This window comes from Triticum urartu, chromosome 5 (assembly GCF_003073215.2).
Source record: "Triticum urartu cultivar G1812 chromosome 5, Tu2.1, whole genome shotgun sequence".
Taxonomy (NCBI): Eukaryota; Viridiplantae; Streptophyta; class Magnoliopsida; order Poales; family Poaceae; genus Triticum; species Triticum urartu.
Window position 1 is genome coordinate 495,041,002 of NC_053026.1, and position 12,582 is coordinate 495,053,583.

General features: G+C 43.6%; 1 protein-coding gene across 1 annotated transcript; it reads right to left on the reverse strand.

The window, feature by feature from the left end:
- Positions 1-10,403: 10,403 nt before the first annotated feature.
- On the reverse strand, positions 10,404-11,440 carry LOC125556426 (dehydration-responsive element-binding protein 1B-like). The gene has a single exon (XM_048719164.1). It carries the CDS (start codon positions 11,283-11,285, stop codon positions 10,608-10,610), a length of 678 nt encoding a protein of 225 aa, XP_048575121.1. The 5' UTR covers positions 11,286-11,440; the 3' UTR covers positions 10,404-10,607.
- Between the last annotated feature and the right edge of the window lie 1,142 nt (positions 11,441-12,582).

Sequence of the window (12,582 nt, forward strand, 5' to 3'; positions counted from 1 at the left end):
CAAATTCGTTTCGTTCATGTGATATGTGCAAATCTTGGAGCGTCTTTTGCATTTAGTTTTCACTTTTCTTTTATGCACCATGCTGGTATGAGATAGTCCTTGGTTGATTTATAGAATGCTCATTGCACTTCACTTATATTTTTTCAGTATGGCTTTATAGAATGCTTCATGTGCTTCACTTATATCATTTGAAGTTAGGATTGCCTGTTTCTCTTCACATAGAGAACCGCCATTTGTAGAATGCTCTTTTGATTCACTTATATTTGTTAGAGCGTGGGTATATCTTTTGTAGAAAGAATTAAACTCTCTTGCTTCGCTTATATCTATTTAGAGAGTTGACAGGAATTGGTCATTCACGTGGTTAGTCATAAAATCCTACATAAAACTTGTAGATCACTGAATATGATGTGTTTGATTCCTTGCAATAGTTTTGTGATATAAAGATGGTGATATTAGAGTCATGCTAGTGGGTAGTTGTGGATTGTAGAAATACTTGTGTTGAAGTTTGTGATTCGCGTAGCATGCATGTATGGTGAACCGTTATGTAACAAAGTTGGAGCATGAGGTATTTATTGATTGTCTTCCTTATGAGTGGCGGTCGGGGACGAGCGAGGATCTTTTCCTACAAATCTATCCCCCTAGGAGCATGCACATAGTGCTTTGTTTCGATGACTAATAGATTTTTGCAATAAGTATGTGAGTTCTTTATGACTAATGTTCAGTCCATGGATTATACGCACTCTCACCCTTCCATCATTGCTAGCCTCTTCGGTACCGTGCATTGCCCTTTCTCACCTTGAGAGTTGGTGCAAAATTCGCCGGTGCATCCAAGCCCCATGATACGATACGCTCTATCACACATAAGCCTCCTTATATCTTCCTCAAAACAGCCACCATACCTACGTATTATGGCATTTGCATAGGCATTCCGAGATATATTGCCATGCAACTTCCATCATCATCATATACATGACTTGAGCATTCATTGTTATATTGCTTTGCATGATTGTAAGATAGCTAGCATGATATTTTCATGGCTTGTCCCTTTTTTTGATGTCATTGCTATGCTAGATCATTGCGCATCCCGGTACACCGCCGGAGGCATTCATATAGAGTCATATCTTTGTTCTAGTATCGAGTTTTAATATTGAGTTGTAAGTAAATAAAAGTGTGATGATCATCATTATTAGAACATTGTCCCATGTGAGCTTATCAAAACAAAAGTGGCCAAAGAAGCCCCCCCCCCAAAAAATAGAGAGGCCAAACAAGCCTAAAAAAAGAGAAAAAAGAGAAAAAAAAATAAAAAAATGAGAGAAAGGAGAGAAGGGACAATATTACTATCCTTTTACCACACTTGTGCTTTAGAGTAGCACCATGTTCTTCATATAGAGAGTCTCTTGAGTTATCACTTTCATATACTAGTGGGAATTTTCATTATAGAACTTGGCTTGTATATTCCAACGATGGGCTTCCTCAAATGCCCTAGGTCTTCATGAGCAAGCAAGTTGGATGCACACCCACTTAGTTTCAGTTTGAGCTTTCATACACTTATAGCTCTAGTGCATCCGTTGCATGGCAATCCCTACTCCTCGCATTGACATCAATTGATGGGCATCTCCATAGCCCGTTGGTTAGCCGCGTCGATGTGAGACTTTCTCCCCTTTTTGTCTTCTCAACACAACCTCCACCATCATATTCTATTCCACCTATAGTGCTATGTACACGCTCATGTATTGCGTGAAATTTGAAAAGGTTTGAGCACGTCAAAAGTATGAAACAATTGCTTGGCTTGTGATCGGGGTTGTGCATGATTTGAATGCTTTGTGTGGTGAAGATGGAGCATAGCCGGACCATATGATTTTGTAGGGATAACTTTCTTTGGCCATGTTATTTTGAAAATACATGACTGCTTTATTAGTATGCTTGAAATATTATTGTCTTAATGTCAAAAGATAGACTATTGCTTTGAATCACTCGTGTCTTAATATTCATGCCATGATTAGATTATATGATCAAGATTATGCTAGGTAGCATTCCACATCAAAAATTATCTTTTTTACCATTTACCTACTCAAGGATGAGCAGAAATTAAGCTTGGGGATGCTGAGACGTCTCCGTCGTATCTATAATTTTTGATTGTTCCATGCCAATATTATACAACTTTCATATACTTTTGGCAACTTTTTATACTATTTTTGGAACTAACATATTGATCCAGTGCCCATTGCCAGTTCCTGCTTGTTGCATGTTTTTTGTTTCGCAGAAAATCCATATCAAACGGAGACCAAACGGGATAAAAACTAACAGAGAATTTTTTGGAATATATGTGAATTTTGGGAAGTGGAATCAACGCGAGACGATGCCCAGGGGGGCACGAGGCAGGGGGGTGTGCCCCAGGGGGGCAGGCACGCCCCTGACCCTCGTGGACACCCCATAAGGTGGTTGGTGCCCTTCTTTCGCCGCAAGAAAGCTAATATCCGAATAAAAATCATGTTCAAATTTCAATCCAATCGGAGTTATGGATCTCCAGGAATATAAGAAACGGTGAAAGGCCAGATCTGGGAGTGTAGAAATAGAGAGAGATAGAGAGACAAATCCAATCTTGGAGGGGCTCTCGCCCCTCCCATGCCATGGAGACCAAAGACCAGAGGGGAAACCCTTCTCCCATCTAGGGAGAAGGTCAAGGAAGAAGAAGAAGAATAAGAATAAGGGGGGCTCTCTCCCCCTCTCTCCCGGTGGCGCCGGAACGCCGCGGGGGCCATCATCGCGACAACGATGTACACCAACAACTTCACCGCCGTCATCACCAACTCTTCCCCCCTCTATGCAGTGGTGTAACCCCTCTTTTACCCGCTGTAATCTCTACTTAAACATGGTGCTCAACGCTATATATTATTTCCCAATGATGTATGGCTATCCTATGATATTTGAGTAGATCCGTTTTGTCCTATGGGTTAATTGATGATCGTGATTGGTTTGAGTTGCATGTTTTATTATTGGTGTTGTCCTATGGTGCTCTCGATGTCGCGCAAGCGTGAGGGATACCTGATGTAGGATTTGCAATATGTTCATGATTTGCTTATGGTGGGTGGCGTGAGTGACAGAAGCACATACCCGAGTAAGTATGTTGTTTGCATATGGGAATAAAGAGGACTTGATACTTAAATGCTATGGTTGGGTTTTACCTTAATGATCTTTAGTAGTTGCAGATGCTTGCTAGAGTTCCAATCATAAGTGTATATGATCCAAGAAGAGAAAGTATGTTAGCTTATGCCTCTCCCTCAAATAAAATTACAATAATGATTATCGGTCTAGTTATCGATTGCCTAGGGACAAGTAACTTTCTTGTGTGACAACAAGCTCTCTACTAAAACTAACTTAGTTGTGTCTTTATCTAAACAGCCCCTAATTTTTATTTACACGCTCTTTATTATCTTGCAAACCTATCCAACAACACCTACAAAGTACTTCTAGTTTCATACTTGTTCTAGGTAAAGTGAACGTTAAACGTGCGTAGAGTTGTATCGGTGGTCGATAGAACTTGAGGGAATATTTGTTCTACCTTTAGCTCCTCGTTGGGTTTGACACTCTTACTTATCGAAAGATGCTACAATTGATCCCCTATACTTGTGGGTTATCACTCACCGCCGGGAGTGAGTACTCCCTTCGTAGGCTTGCTGGACGGTGATGAAGATTCATGAGATTTGTCATGTAATCGAGTCAATTTGTTAGGGCTTGATCCTCTGTATCCACTATGTTTTGAGGTTGATGTTGCTATGACTTTGCCATGCTTAGTGCTTGTCATTAGGGCCTGAGTGCCATGATTTCAGATCTGAGCCCTCTATATTTTTATGAGTATATTTGAGTTCTTAATCCTATCTACTAGTTATACGCACTTCTTATTGTTCTAATCCGTAGACCCCAAGGTGAAAACAATTGGGATACTCTCCGGGGATGATTGTAATTCGAGGAGTTCATGTATTCACTATGTGTTAATGCTTTGTTCTGGTTCTCTATTAAAAGGAGGCCTTAATATCCCTTAGTTTCCTTATGGACCCTGCTGCCACGGGAGGGTACGACAAAACATGTCATGCAAGTTCTTATTATAAGCACGTATGACTATATACGGAATACATGCCGACATTATATTGATGAATTGGAGCTATTGTGCATCCCTCTGGGTTGTAACTGTTACATGGTGAATGTCATCCAACACAAATATCCAACGCTGATCCAATGCCTACACTTTGCTCATATTGATCTTTGCTATGTTACTACTGTTGCTCCTGTTGTTACAATCACCACAAGACTACTTTTGTTCCTATTACCGCTACTATTGTTAATGTTACTATTACTATCAAAACTACCAAACTACTATGCTACTAAACACTTTGCTGCAGATATTTAGGTCTCCAGGTGTGGGTGAATTAATAACTTAACTGCTAAGGGTTATAAATATTATTTGGCTCCCCTTGTGTTGAATCAATAAATTGGATGAAATACTGCCCATGAAGATTTTCGCGATCCCCTATTCTTGTGAGTTATCAAGACACTTTTTTGGCGCCGTTGTCAGGCAACATAGCTCTGCTTATTAAGTTCACTTGGGAATTATATCTGTTATCACTATGAAGAATTTGAAAGACGCCAAGACCAAGAACATGCCCTCTAAGATGAGAGGAGGTAAGGAATTGCCATCCCACTCTGAGCTTGATTCACCTTCTGTTTTAAGTAGGCTTGTGACACCACCACCTGCTATTCATTTTTATCTGTCGCAAGTAATTGATGATACTACTTCTGTTATAAAATAAACTTGTGATGATGCTAGTACTCTGCTTGATGAAACTACGCCACTTGGTGAATTTCTTGATGAACAAATTGCTAAAGTTAAAGAATTTGAGATTACTGAAACTGATGAAAATTATGATTCACCTATTATGCCTAGCTCTCCTACTAGATTTGAATTGTCTAAAGTACATGAGGGTTATGTTACGGAAGGGAGATTGCTAGAGAATTTCTTGCTTATAATGATAGAAATATCTTAAGAAATTACTGAGTAAGCAGAAAGAAAAGGCTAAGATAGAGAGAATGAAATATGATCCTAAGTTTGCTATTTCTCCTATTTTTGTTACTGATAAGGACTGTGAAATCTCTGTTGATCCTAAAGTAAGTAATTTGGTAGAATCTAATCCTTTTCATGGCTATGAATCTGAAACTGTTGTGGCACATCGTACTAGACTAAATGACATTGCCACCCTATTTGCTCATGAGGAAAAAAATCACTATTACTGTATCCTTAAGATGTTTCTTTTCTCATTAAAGGGTGATTCTAAAGAACAATTCAATACTCTTGCTCTTGGTTGTGTATGTAGTCCCCAGAATATGTTATATTATTTCACTGAAACATATTTTCCTGCCATAAGAAGCAAGCTGCCTTACAGTAAATTTTAACTTTGTGCAATTTGAAGAAGAGAATCTCCCTCAAGCTTGGGGAGGCCTCTACAATTACTTAATGCTTTGCCAGATCATCCTCTTAAGAAGAATGAAATACTTGACATCTTTTATAATGGACTAACATATGCTTCTAGGGACTACCTAGATAGTTGTGTTGGTTTTGTTTTTACGGAACAAACTGTTCAACAAGCTTCAAAATTATTGGATAATATATTGAGGAATGTTGATGACTGGGCACTTCTTAAACCAACTCTAAAGAAGAGAGGTATTCTATTCCTCAGCCCAAAAGATATGCAAGAAGCAAAGAAATCTATTAAGGAGAAATGTATTAAGTCTGGAGATGTTAAGAATCTACCAACTATTGAAGAAATACTTTGACTTGAAACTCCGACACAGGTAGTGGAGGTAAATTATCTTTATAGATTTGATGAGGGTGATATTCCACATAATAAATCTTCTAGTCAATGCTTGGATGAATTTGATTACTTTGTTGTGAAGCAAGCAAATTCTAATAGATATGTGAGCAATCAACTGAACTGTAATGCTGTCATGATTGAGCACTTGAGTGATTTGATGTTTAGAATTGCTAATCATATTAAAGGCTTGTATAAAATTCATCCATGGTTCACACTCAGCTATAACAAGTCTCTAAGTCATAGAATGATTTGCTTAATGAAATGAATAATAAAATGAATGGTGATCTTGTTAGATTAGTGACTAGAAGAGGTAAAATGACTCAAGATCCTCTATTTCCGGAAGGTCATCCTAAAAGAATTGAGCAATATTCTCAGAAAATTAATATTGATGCACCTAGTTCACTTAAGAAGAAAAAAAAATAATGATAAAACTTTGCATGCTTTTAGTGAACCTGTTATAGATAAACCTTCTGAGAATCATAATAAGGTTTCTATTTCTAATGCCAAGACACAATCTGATTGGGCTCTAATCTCGGTCTAATTGGTCTAACTGAATTAGACTCCTAATTAGACGAGAATTGCCGCTAGGCTTTTCTCGCTTTCTAGTTTTCTCGTAGTTCTTCTTCCTAGACGTTGAAGCTCTGCCGGACTACAACCAGGGAACGTGCAGATACCTCGGAGGGGTCGTCTATTTTGACCCTCGACTAAGTGAACTCTTCTCGTGGCTGGGAGGTGTAACCTAGCTGCGGGAATCGACGTGGTAGTTGGGCTGCATCACCTCATCACTGCTTTCGCTACTCTGCATCGTCGGCGAGTCTGATCATTAATGCCATCTTCATAGTTATCCTGGATGATATCGTGCAGCATATTTTTTTATTGCATAGCACGTTTCCCTACAGAAACATCCCATATGAGTGTTTCTCAAGTGCGAAAAAAGTATGGGGTAAGCGCATGTTCATACGGTTGTTCTTTGGATTCATCATAGTTTTTAATTTATTGTTTGCTTAAAATTGTATATAGTGTTAGAATAAATCCGAGGCATTCCGTCGATTATCCGAAAACCAAGCAATCACACGAACACGATACCGAGATTTGTTAACGAGGTTCACCGATATGGCTACATCCCCGGGGCCTGACTACGAGCGCTCCTCCCCGTGACACTGCTACAATACCACACCCGGTCGCCCTGGACACCGGCACATGTTGTCGGCTTCCCCTGCATTCCCGTGCTATTATGTTGACATAGGTTACATCGTGTGTCTACCCTCACTATATATGAGAGGCCTAGGATACAAGTGTCCTATTTGGACACGACTCCATATACTATCTAAACACAATACAACTACAAGTCCAACTATAACCTACCTTATACACAATATTCGACACAACTCTAACAAACTCCACCTTGGCGAATATTCTCCACCAACTTGAATTCGTCAATGCGTCAAACTTTCATGTATATTGGACTTGAGTTTATCCCATGAGCACCGCTGCTACTCCAAAGACTCCATGTGACTCCACCTGCAACTTGTAGTCCCTTCTTTTCTTGACCACCGTCAACACTCGAGCAAAATTAATTTCCTTGTTACTCTAGTTTGTGCTCCCAACTTCCAGAGTATCCGTCCAACGCCATCACACACTGATCACTGATTTGCGTGAAAGTGAACAACTCACATATTGGGTCGCATATAAGAGTTACCTGAACTCAACATCACCGCTTCTTTCTTGACTGCCTGTCTGAAACTTGAAGGAATTTCACCATTGCTTTTAGTCCTCCCGAGTCAAATTCGCAGTTGTCTCATCACATGTATGACCACCAGAGCCCTGACCCGTCTCCATGTCCCGTGCGTACCGCACACCTTGCCGCTATTATCGCGTCGAGCCTCCGCTGTCCCGGTCGAGTCTCAAGGGTCACGAACCCACACCACTCAACCCTCACTTCAGAGTACCACCGATCGTCACCGACTGATGACGAGTTTCACGCTTCCATCAGACCACTGGGCTCCAATCCGAACTGCATGTCACTCGCTTTCCCCCCTTGCTGAATACGCTTCGATTCTCTAGATCCTTACATCGTAGCCCCTCAATCCAGCTCCACCTTCAACATGACTCCATGGTGGTTGTACTTGCCACCCCGCGCCTCGTCGACTCCAAGCTCTCATGTGCACCGTCTTGAATCAACCCCGCGCCATAGCCTTGTCGAAGCCACACAAGCACTCAGGCCCGTGCCACGTGTTTCCACGCCCAGAAGTCGGTCACCATCAGCATCACGCTCCTATGTCGTCGTCGCTGATCCCACACCATCGTCTTCTGTACCAACCGACTTGCGTCGATCCGTCAGACTGCCTAGTCCGACCCAGTCGAACTCATTCGACTGTATGACACGCTCGAGGCTCCCAAATCGTCTTCCGCGAATTTCCATCCATCACATGATAATTCCATAGCTGACATGACTTCCCGCAACGCCTTCAAGCATCTTCATTGTGCGAACAAATTTTTCATCCTTGTCTGCCATAACCCAAGGTTTCTAGTTTCGTGAACTTTTCCACCTTAAACCCGGTACCCGTTGACACCATGATTCTGTATACGGCTGACCCTTGAAAAATTAATCAAGCTTTCCGAGCGATGCCCAAGTACTAGCCTTCGCTTCACGTGAACTTGTCTCCTTGGCTTCTTCTGATGCTAGCTAATTGCTTTGTCCTGCCTCTTGCTTTCCGATGGATGCACACAAATGATGGATATGTTTATTTCGGACTCGATCTGCTGCTGCCTCTTTGTGTCATAGGGGACTCGGTCCCATTTTTTTCTCAAAACAAATCCTCACGAGATGCTTCCTTCGGCTCCACGTAGAACGCACGATCACGTGCCTCGTCGCAGCCAGTTTCCAGCCTTACGCATGGCTGACCCCCAACTGGGCCACTGACGCTGGATGGGCCGCCTACCCATCGGTGCGCCAGGACTGGGGCGTCCGCCCGTCCACGGGCCTCCTGCTGCTAGCCTGTGCTGCCGCCGGCCGAACCGATCTCGTCGAGTGTTGCGCTTCTGATTGCAATTTCGCCGCATCCGAATAGATCAAGTTGCCACCGTTCCGATCCATTGATCGGTTTCAACTCCACAACTAGGATCTCTCGGCATCGCTTCCTCTAGATCAACAGCTACCGCCCTCCGAAAAACCTAATTCATGATACCATTTGTTAAAATAAATCTGAGGCATACCGTCGATCATCCGAGGACCAAGCATCACACAAGCATGACGCCGAGATTTGTTAACGAGATTCACCGATATGGCTACATCCCCGAGGCATGACTACGGGCGCTCCTCTCCGTGACACCGCTACAATACCACACTCGGTCGCCCTGGACACCGGCACATGCCGTCGGCTTCCCCTGCGTTCCGGTGTTATTATATTGGCATAGGTTACATCGTGTATCTACCCTCACTATATATGAGAGGCCTAGGATACAAGTGTCCTACTTGGACACGACTCCATATCCTATCTAAACACAATACAACTAGAAATCCAACTGTAACCTACCTTGTACACAATATTCGACACAACTTTAGCATGTAGGATGAATGCAAGTTTTGGTATTAGAAAAAAGAGTACATCGATCTATCGATAGCGATAAATTTGATAGATGTTCGTGCACTATTTGCTAGATTAGAGACTAAAGACGGCACAATATTCATTTGTGCATAGGTGGAGAAGATCAAACTGTGCAAACACAATGGCCATTTGCTCCTCTAAAATTTAGGGAATGGACTAGAGATGTCATAGGTTTGAGAGATATGAGCACCTCCGACATGCATGTCCCTTCGTCCGCGGATTTTCAGGCATTGTTTCCGATTATTTCTCCATCTCCACTAACACTACTAACGAATTTTAGAAAAAATGAAACCATCTCAAGGACTAACACCCGTTGATAATTTTTTTTATAGAAAAAACTCCGTGAACATCACGCGTTCAAGCCGGGGTTCGAACTCGGATAGGCTGGCAGCTACCCAAATTACCCAACCAACTAGTCGATACTCCGTCCTCACCACTAACGAATTTTCACCGCTCGACGAACACCCTAGTAGCATTGATGCTCCACAACAGATGCTTTTCGGGGAGTTCATCATGTATGTATTGTGAAGATATCGAAGGTGCGAAATCACCACATTTTCCAAGAACCCTGTGTAGATATTTTGGACGTTGCTTTCACGGAAAAAGAAGACATGACCAATGGCGGCTGTCATTGTCGTATAAAGTGGTTTAGTAATGTCTTTTGTTTTGTCTGATTTAAAAATGGCAAGGCTCTGTCTTTCCCCTCAATCAATCAAAATAATTAATCAGAAATAAACATCTGGTCCCATTACTACCCCTGGTCGACTTCAGATATTTCTGGCTGCCTGCCAATTCTGGTCATCACACATGAACGAACAGTACCTACCGTTGGATTCTATTGCATGGCAGCTCAAAAACATTAGTGGTAGGGTCGCCCAGCCGTGACGTCAAGATATTTGGTTTGTGTCCATGGAGCGAATGATTGATCTACTACTGCTCATTTCTCTATTTATTTATTAAATAAAGAAAGAAGCTCATTTGTGCCCTTCCGGGAGTAGAAACCGAGCGCTTTCACATTGGGGGGAAACCTTTCCCCCGATGCTTACTCTCTCTTCTTCCCATATTTGGTGAAACACAATCTAGCACTAGCAGTACTCTCTAGATCTTTACATTGCTTAATCAGTTGATCACACTAGTAGCTCCACAGCGACGTGTCGAATCCGTCGTCGTGTTCGCGGTCCTCCCGCCAAGCTCCGTCGGCCGGCGGCTCCATGAGCATCCCCTGCGCCAAGCTCGCGTAGTACGACCCGGCCTCCATGCCGCCGATCCAGTGCTCGTTGTCGAGCCCCGACAGGTCGCTGGGGATGATGGAGAGCGCGCTCTCCTCGGCCGTGGACGACGGCGCCGTTGACTCGTCGGCAGGGCGCTGCTGCTCCTGGAACTCCCTGAGGGCCACGGCGACGGCGTCCTTGATCTCCTGCGCGGCGGCCAACTTGAACGACCCGGCTGCGTGGACGGGCATCATCCGCCAGGCGGAGTCGGCGAAGTTGAGGCACGCGTCGCGGCCGGAGAGCGCGAGCGCGGCCGAGTCGTGCGCGCGCGCCGCCATCTGGGCACTGGCGAAGGTGCCAAGCCAGATCCTGGAGTAACTCCGGCTTCCGGCCGGCACGCGCAGCTCGCACACCCACTGCCCTTCCCGGCCACGGCGGCGCACGCCGCGGTACACTGGGTGGCGTGTCTCCTGCAACTTGTTCCGCCCCGCCCGCCGCTTCGGCGGCTCCGACCACACCGTCCGGTACTCCTGCTCCTCCGGCCACACCGTCCTGTACTCTTGCCCGTCAAACTGCGGCCAGGCGGCGATGGTGTCCATCGGTCGCAGCTGGCGTTGAGAGTGGTTTGTGGTGTAACGAGGTGGCTGTATATTCAGAGCTTGGAATGGATGATAGGAGGATGGCACGTATATATAACATGAAGTGGGAAGGCTACACGTAGGCAAGAGATGACATCACACTCTCACTAACTAGTGACCACTAGCGACATGTATGCTGTATATGCAGCATGTAGCTTCGTGTGTTTTCTCTAGGTGTCGTGAGCCGTGCGATCCTGGCCGTCTGATCTGATTTACGAAATATCTCATATCTGGACCGTCGATCATTATAACTTAAAAATCTTCGCATCTAACATTTTTATACATTTACTTATACTTGATCTCCCTTTATTACTTATACCAACGACTCACCAAAACTTGCATAGGGACAGAGGGATTGTCAGTCTCAGATGGTAAACGAGAGGATACCTGAGAGACAGTGGGCGGGGGAACAACACGTCGAAGCTTAGAGACGTGAAAAATACAGGGTGCACTTGAGAAGTTGAAGGTAGCTCCTGGTGTTAATATGGAACAGCACCAACACGTGCTAGAATCTTGTAAGGCCCAAAGTATCGGAAGGAAGCGTTGTGGCATTCTTCCCCTAAAAGGTGCACATCCATCGATTCCCTCATCTAGTGTAGTGCTCTGTTCAGAGACCAAGGAAGCTATTAGTTTGAGTTCCTGATTTCCCTGTTGCCGACTAGATTGCTTACCGACTTTCATGATGGAGGAAGATACCGACTTGAGGGAAGGCAGTACAGAGCAGCAGCCTAGGGATAAGCAGGAATTCAGGTTAGCTTTTCTGTTTTCCGAATCTTACCCACCTAAGAGTCCTAGTCTCGAAAGGGCGCCTTGGCCATCCAGCCTTATCGCAGAATTGATCCAAAAGTTGTGAGCCGATAGAAGTGGAAAGATAGCAGGTTTCAGAAAGAAAATATTCCAATGGTTAGATTACCTCCATCTCGGTCAACGATGGGGATTTGTGAAGGTATCAAACTTAAGCTATCTATAGAATGACAATTTATGATGTAGCTTCACGTCTACCTATACCAAAGGGTTTCTATAGTATGTCGAACTAGTGACAGTACCAAATGGTCAATGCCTACCTCAAAGGTTTGCAACTATGGAGTTACAAATTGCCTACGGTGAGTGTTCCTTCTGCCCCAATGGTCTACCAAAACGGAAATGCCTTCCATAAGATGATGAAATCGTTTTTCTACCTTCTGCCTCTGAGGTTTCCCTTCTCTTCCAGCATTCTTGAAACCTGACAATCAAACTATTGCATATGGAGGACAAGTCA